The sequence below is a fragment of the Perca flavescens genome, chromosome 20 (assembly GCF_004354835.1).
Source record: "Perca flavescens isolate YP-PL-M2 chromosome 20, PFLA_1.0, whole genome shotgun sequence".
NCBI classification, from domain to species: domain Eukaryota; kingdom Metazoa; phylum Chordata; class Actinopteri; order Perciformes; family Percidae; genus Perca; species Perca flavescens.
The window spans coordinates 15,828,000-15,835,967 of record NC_041350.1 but is presented as its reverse complement, the minus strand read 5'-3'; the positions used below and the strand labels follow the sequence as shown (position 1 = coordinate 15,835,967).

At 38.3% G+C, this 7,968-nt stretch overlaps 1 protein-coding gene across 1 annotated transcript; it reads left to right on the top strand.

Moving 5' to 3' along the window:
* Positions 1–1,942: 1,942 nt before the first annotated feature.
* On the top strand, positions 1,943–7,557 carry dhrs7 (dehydrogenase/reductase (SDR family) member 7). The gene is made up of 7 exons (XM_028566204.1): positions 1,943–2,196; positions 2,955–3,107; positions 3,325–3,431; positions 3,818–4,057; positions 4,326–4,448; positions 4,574–4,789; positions 7,182–7,557. Exons 1-7 carry the CDS (start codon positions 2,067–2,069, stop codon positions 7,221–7,223), a joined length of 1,011 nt encoding a protein of 336 aa, XP_028422005.1. The 5' UTR covers positions 1,943–2,066; the 3' UTR covers positions 7,224–7,557.
* Positions 7,558–7,968: the final 411 nt, after the last annotated feature.

The following is a 7,968-nucleotide window of genomic DNA, read 5'->3' as shown; positions in this document are numbered from 1 at the left end:
GAAGTCAGCTCAGCCGGCTCGACTAGTGGAAGGACTCTTTGAACAACTTTCATAGGAAAGAATGGGGCGCCATATTTGAACGTGATATCCAGTTACTTATACGCCCATGGCAAAGAGCCACAGAGACAGGACCCGGATGTTGCAGGTTGCGTACTCAAAAACATTACATCATCCCTGTGGAGTTGTGGCTGCTCAGGCTGCAACACAAGAGGTATACGTAATCAAGAACATGGGCTCCCAAATCAGATAAATAGCCTGCACATCATGTCACAGATCTGTAATTGGATTGGTAAAAATCTATCTTGCATCCACAGTGATGTGGTATAAGTATGCTCTTCTGTCATATAATGGATGACAGTCTTTTGATTAGGCAGAGTTTGCATATGGGATGGATTTAAAGGATTCATGAATCAAAATGTATATATTTTTCACATACATTTAATGTGTGTATGATGTAATGATCAGTTTAATATATGTATGTTGTAATATGGAAAAACAAGGGTCCCCTATATAAGGTATTGCCTAACCTTCCCTTGTTTTGTTTTTTGGGCCTTAAGATGGTCAAATTTAAGTATATGGCATCTATATAGGCTATATACAGTCTGTAAATTAACCATCAGTGTGCGTTTTTAATTTTAGAATGTAAATTCTCCTTGGTTGCTAAACCCTCAGAGTCCCAGAAAAATTACAGAGGATATGACCTAAGTGTTCTCAACGGTAGATGCTAACAAGCAATGTTATTAATTACCATGTTATTGTTCTAGCGGTGTTCAGAATTTGGATTAGGATTTTGCAAGCCTACACTGCATAAAACCTGTTACAGTATAGGCCGGATGCAGCCTGTTTCAACAACAAATACACAATACAGGAGTCTATATCCTTGATGCTAAGAAACACTATTGTCTGGTAATGGATATGAGACAACTGGCACTTTGCAGACTTAATGTTTTATGTCCAAATATGCCTTATGTAATAATAATATTCAGGATTCTGCTGTAGAACCATGTGTCTTTTAATAGAGCCTACTGTCACGACCACCTTTTTTTCAGCTTTTCCTACTTATTCTCGGTTGACCTGCATTATTGCAACATTAGAGGCCATGGACACATTTTTCCATCTCTCTCTTGGTCTTGTGATGGTTTGTGAATTTTTGTATTGCACTGCTTAACATTTTAACATAGTGAGGGGAAGCTTGGCTTATTTTGGTTTTCCATCTCTGTTCTGAAAGAGAATTTAGTTTTGAAACAGATGTTAGAGAACAAGTTGCCGTGTAACACTGTGTAATCTGTTGCGGTGGAAGTTCATTGTTGCAAAAAGCTGACAGTTACCACAGAGAAAAAAAGGACAGCTTCTACAACCTCAAGAAGGAAGGAATATTGAGAACTGTTGCTAAATTAAAAGCAGGTAGACTGACTAAACTGACCGACCAAGTATCGATGGACGGATCGACCGACCGACCGACTGACTGATTGATTGATTGATTAATTGGTAAACCTGCATTACCAGTATATAGTAAAACCATTTTAAATGAATGGAAATATGAATTACTAAAGCACAATAACATTAGAAATTAAAAAGGACCTAAATCTAATTTAAGCAGTTTATTTCAGATTAAGTTGTGCTTACATGATGTATATTCCTAAATTAATTAATATTCCAGCACAGGAATGTACAGAGAGGGGAAGAGTGGGCGTGTTAATTGGATCCCAGCAGCAAATTTTTGCTCCAGAGCCTTCTCAAAGGTTAATCACGTTATGATTTAAAGTGGTGACAAAAAAAAAATACAGACTAAAATGTATATTACTTCGATAATCACCCTTATAATCATTTGTTGATCAAAGTTAAAGAAAAAAGTATATGGTAGCCTACTACCTTCACACCATTAATGTTCATTTATCTCCATGTTCAGCTGGTGCATCTTCCAAAACTAACATGCGCCGAGCTTTGATTTTGAAAACATCCTAGCGGAAGTGACGTCGATATCCTTTAGCTGCAGTTTTGTTTTGGCTGGCTAGTAGTATCTACTAAACTTCATCATCATAAATCTATTGATTCATCTTCAACAAATGGACTGTTGCATTGTATCTGCACTGTGTTGTTTTATTTCACTTTATTTACTTCTTCACTTGCTGTGTTTTATTTTCGCGGATGCAGACTTCACTCTGCTTTGGGCAAGTCTGTTAGGACACAGGCCAGGTGAGTCAGGTTTCTTATTCTCAGACAAGGGAATGTATCCCAGACGATAAAACGGGGACAGTCCTTGACCATGTTTTTATTCCCCGATAAGCCTTTATAAGCTCAAAGTAAATCGTTAACAATATAATTAGCTAGCGTTCACGTTTGAGCCATGATCATGATCCTGAATGGTCTAAAGTTTAAAGTTTAGACCATTGAAGAGCTCAGAGGATCATCCCGTTTCGTTTAGATTCTAAACGAAAGATTATCTATAACTGGACAAACGTGTTATGTTGAAAAAATATATATACTATCGGCCAATATCACCGGATTGTTTCCGTGGCTATAATTGCTACTGAAAGCATTTTTCTGTTGTGGTCAAGTTGGACCGAGCTTTAACTATTTATATAGAATTTACCATTTTAGAAATGCAGTGTCAGTTTTGCATGAAAAAAGTCTTCACAGTAAATAATTACTATAGCTGTCAAATAAATGTAGTGGAATAAAAGGTACAATATTGTTCTTCTGAAATGCAGTGGAAGAATAAAGTGACAAAACCACTGTCAACACACAAGTGAACATTGGTCAACAAAACCCTAACATTTTTAATTTATGGAGCTCAATATACTATATATATATATATATATATATATATATATATATATATATATATATATATCGTATAAGCTGTGTTTTGTTAGCTAGATATGATGTATATCATGTTGACATAGAGATGTCTCAGACCCAGCATATGACATGACTTGTTTTTTGTTTACCAGAGAATAAGCTGAAAGGGCTGGTGGTGTGGGTCACTGGAGCCTCCAGTGGTATTGGAGAGGAGCTGGCACACCAGCTAGCAAGGTGTGGGTCACGTCTCATCCTGTCTGCTCGACGCGAGGATGAGCTAAATAGGGTGAAACGTTGCTGTTTAGGTGAGAAAAAAAAAATTTTTGCAAGCTATTATTGTATGGCCTGGCCAAAAGAAAGCCTAAATAAAATCCACTCACTTAAACTATTGAACTTTGTCGGTGCAGGTGCAGCACTGCAATACAACACAGTAATAATATTGTTAATACTTTGCAATTGTACCTTCATTCAGTCTTTCTCAGTTGTAACCAGCTGAATTCTTTCTGTCATTTATTCCTATAGAGTGCTCCGGCCTCCGGGATGAAGATATTTGTGTTCTTCCACTTGATTTGTTGGATAGGACATCGCACGAGGAAAAAACAAAAGCAGCGATTCAGTACTTTGGACATGTAAGGCCACTGCAATTGATTTTTATAATACAATGTTTTCATCATTAGTTTCATTACAAGAACATTTCTATTTGATCAACAACTTTATAGGGTGGAAATGCAGATGACTCTAATGTTATTTTTAGCTGGTGGTATCGTTATAATGTTCCTTAAATTAATGTGTAATAATAAAATAAACAAAACAAAAAACTCAGTCACAATATTTAAGTTTCTGGTTTTTAGTTATATAATAGACACCCATTTTGCCTTGTTTGAAGGACACCATATTCAGTCAGTAAACATTTCACTTTACTGTTCTCTTTTCATTTTACTATGTACAGATCTAACTGACCAGGCCAACATATTCTGTCCATGCATTGTAAGTTTTGTACACTTTTCCTTTTCAGATTGATGTCTTAATTAACAATGGCGGCCGAAGCCAGCGCTCTCTGTGCTTAGAGACCAGTGTTGATGTTTATCAGGCCTTGATGGAGCTCAACTTCCTGGGTACCGTCTCCATCTCCAAGCAGGTGCTGCCTCACATGACGCAGCAAGGCACTGGGAGCATTGTGACTGTCAGCAGCGTAGTCGGCCTTGCTGGGGCACCCCTGGCAACGGGATACTCTGCCAGCAAACATGCTCTTCAGGTGAAGGGAATACAGATAATTAACTGTTTGGATCATAGCTACAAATTTTTTCTGATTTCATTTCTCTAGTGTCCTCAGACAGTGTTTGCCAACAAGTTGTTGAATTAATATTTCACAGGAATGCTTATTTTTATCACAAAGAAGCAGGTCTGGATTATCTGGATCTCTCCTTAACTTTTATTACTTTGTGAAATAAATAATTTTACAAGGGATTAGCTGTCAAGGCCCATGGAAGTCCTGTTGCTAATTATTACTGAATTTTCTATAGGGCTTCTTTAATTCCCTTCGGACTGAGATGACTGACTTTCCAAACATACTCATCAGCACAGTGTGTCCAGGGCCAGTGCAGTCACAGATTGTCCAAAATGCCTTCACAGAGGAACTGAACAAGGTATTGGGAATAGAGCTGTAGATTTAGAACATAGCAATTTTACCTGTATGGTATTTGTTTATGATATGAGAGTATCTATTTCAGTAGTATGTTTTCAGTAACCCGTTTTCCTTCCATTACCCAAGCCTGTGGCAGCAGCTGGTAACCAGGAGCACAAGATGCCAACAAGTCGCTGTGTGCGTTTAATGCTGGTGGGAATTTCCAATGGTGTCAAGGAAATGTGGATTGCACAGCAGCCCTTTCTCCTGTTTTACTACGCCTGGCAGTACGCTCCCACATTTGCCTGGTTCATCACAAACATGTTGGGCCGAAAAAGGGTGCAGAATTTCAAAGCTGGCCTGGTATGTATATCATCTCCTTTCAGGAAATCTATACGTACAAAGTCAATATATTGTGTATTCAACTAAGGCATAGGCTATATTTATCATCAAGGCGCTCCACCTAAAATCAAATATGGCAATGTTTTCTTAAATTGCTGATATGGTCGCCCATTTCCACTGTTATGTGCAGGGGCGGACTGGGACAAACATTTGTCCCTGGCAATTTCATCCTTTACTGGCCCAATTTTAGACGGGGACATTATTTGCTTTATAATTTCAAAAAACAGGCTCACATGAGATTATGGCACCCTCAGCATGAGGCGCACTTACAGGCTTTAATAATTAAATAATACACACAATTCATAAAACCTTCAAATAAACTACCATGCCACCATCTTAGAATATAATGGAAATGCTTGCATATTTAAAACCTATTATTACATACGTAAACACCCAAAATGATGAGGCATTTTTCGATACTCGACACTAAGGTGGCAATTCGGTCGGGGCCTAAGGTCGGTCAAAATGAACGTCGACAGCCCCCCAGACTGACGATGGCACGGGACACACCGAACAGATTTGAGTCACTGACCTCGCCAGACTGTCCAACGGCCGATAATCGACCCTGTGTGTCAGCACCTTAAAACGTATTGAATTCGGTACCCAGCCCTAGCGAGGGGTTATGTGATGGACTATTTCTTGGTTGTGAGCAGTTGCCTGGCAACCAGGGGAGACTCCAGGAAGCTCCAGTCGGAACTATTGTTTCAAAGTTGGGGGTAGCTATACTGGAAATTTGCTAGGTCACTAAATGTATTGAGCTAGCCTGGATATTCTGACTAGAATCTGAGTATGACCACGTCAGGCTAGTATTGAGCCAAAATGAGTGGAAACACCTGTATGGGTGTACAGGACTTTTACTACTTAAAAATGATTTCTATATTTAAGATGTATGTACACCTGGTCAAATTTAGACAAAAAGGCTCACTTTAGTCAAAAGAGCTCACATGTGATGGGGCTAGTTTGTTGTTTCTGTATGTTTGGCCTTGCTATTGCATTCTGTAAAGTTGACCATGCTCCGTTAGACCCGGGACCTGCGGATTGTCACGGTGTCAAAGGACTTAAAATACTTGAAAAAAGCAGAACATGGCAGACACTATACAGAGCTGTGTCTTAACAGCTGGGGGGGCCTCAGCTGTTACTGACCTTGCTTGAGTCTAATAAGAAGAAGACGGTGGCCAGGGTATGACAGAGAGCATGACTACTTCCCTGTGGTGCTGACTGACTGACCAGTGTGGCTGTTGGCCTCTGTTAGACAATGATAGCTGAGGGCTGGGAAGAAAGGTCATGTTCCAACTGGCCAGACATTGGAGCGTCACATGCTCTCTCTCAGGAAGGTCTGTGACGTAACATTTTGAGACCCAAAAAAAAAACCTTGAAAAATCTACACAGTATTCCTAAACAGTGAAAACACACTGGGTTAAGGCTATGTCACAGTCATGCTTGTGACTAGGGTTGCAAAGGGTGGGTACATTGCTGGAAAGGCAAATTAAGCTCGGGAATTTTTAAAATGTTGCACAATTTCAATATAGAAATCGTACCTTTTTAAACCTTTTATTTGTGGGGGGAAATGTAAATATATATATAAATATAAAACTGCAATACTAGGTCTTTTAGCATGTTTTGTTTAAAATTATTCACATTCAACTGAATTGTAACCATGCACTGCGTTCAGCAGCACACTCTTCCATCACAGCAAAGTACACGATTAATAACTTCTTAACATGTAGGAAGCTGTTATGTGGGATGTAGCTTGATTGAGCATGCTAATTGAGTTTTAATTAATGTATTTCCATTCATTCTTTATTGTAAAATATTTCTTTTATAAGTGAGTTGTTCTCTTTAAACCCCAAGTTTGAAGCAAACAGCTCACTGTGCTAAAGTACCTTTCCCCATTAGTTAACTTGCTAGCTTACTCACCTCATGTCACATTGTATGTATTTGACTAATTGATGGATTTATTTGGCAAATGTATGTGTTTTTGTCTTCAAAGATCGTTCTGTTGATGAACAAAGCGCTTAGTCTTCAGAGGGTTAATCGATTGCGATTTCATTTCTTTTAGAAGGGTTTACAATTAGGCCTGCTTATGACATGATAAAAAGTCTGTCCATCTGTAAATGACATAAATACTGTATGGGCACATAACCCCTATATTTCCATAAATTCCCATGGAAATTGTCCACCTTGAATATTCCCAGAATTTTGCTCCCTACTTGTGACCGCCACACAATAACTCCAAAATGTCTTAAAAATGTCACCAGGAAGCAGTACATGTAGAGATAGTTTATGTTGGAAGAAAAATGCTAAACTACAGTAGTAGTCGAACATTGCTAACAGCCAGCCCTTTCTTTTGCAGGATGCGGACTCTGCATATTTCACTAAGCCCAAGACCTCCTGAGAGTCACATTGTCAAGGGGAAACACATTTAGTGCATTCCTGCGGTTCGTCAAGGAAAGTGATATGGCTTTTCTTGCAAAATATGGGTGTCTTGGACACAACTGTTTTAAAAGCTCAGAGCTCTCAGGGTCTGATTTAAAAAAAAAAAAAAAAAAAAAAAAAAAAATATGTAGAGTTAATCCTATGTTTTAATGTTTAATTTTTTTCAATGTAAAGAGCATCTTCAGATTATATGAACTTGTGGCTGTAAACCTGCATGAATTGATAACATGAGGATTACGGAGTGCATGTAGCACTAACCTTTTGAATGCCTAATAAAATGTAGTTTGGATCAATTTTCTTCCCTGTCAAGTTTGTTTAGTGACACAACAAAACTGCTTTGCCAAGCTATTTAATTATAAGTAAATACAGGTAAACATATAAAAATCAACAATATGTACAAGAGAATATGGACAAATTCTTCAGTCTAAATTGTAAACAATTGAATTGTAAACAAAACAATAGCACTAAACACCTTACATATACCGCAAAACCCAAGGCACATCCTTGATATCTTAACAAAACATTACAATTCTTGTCCTGTTGTTGTGGACATAAAGGGGGGGGGGAAATCTAGAGGGAAGGTGAGCAAATTAATTCACTTCCTTTTAAGTACAAACTTTAATAAACCACAAAACGTTTGTGCTTCGGTGGGAACCTGTATCAGGGATTTTTTTCTTCTTTCATGTGCTGTTCTAGGAGGTAGT

Coding starts and splice junctions, on each gene's coding strand:
- dhrs7 (XM_028566204.1), top strand. CDS start 2,067: ATGGACTGTTGCATTGTATCTGCACTGTGTTGTTTTATTTCACTTTAT. Junction 3,432..3,817: donor CGATTCAGTACTTTGGACAT/GTAAGGCCACTG, acceptor TTTCCTTTTCAG/ATTGATGTCTTAATTAACAA. Junction 4,790..7,181: donor AGAATTTCAAAGCTGGCCTG/GTATGTATATCA, acceptor TTTCTTTTGCAG/GATGCGGACTCTGCATATTT.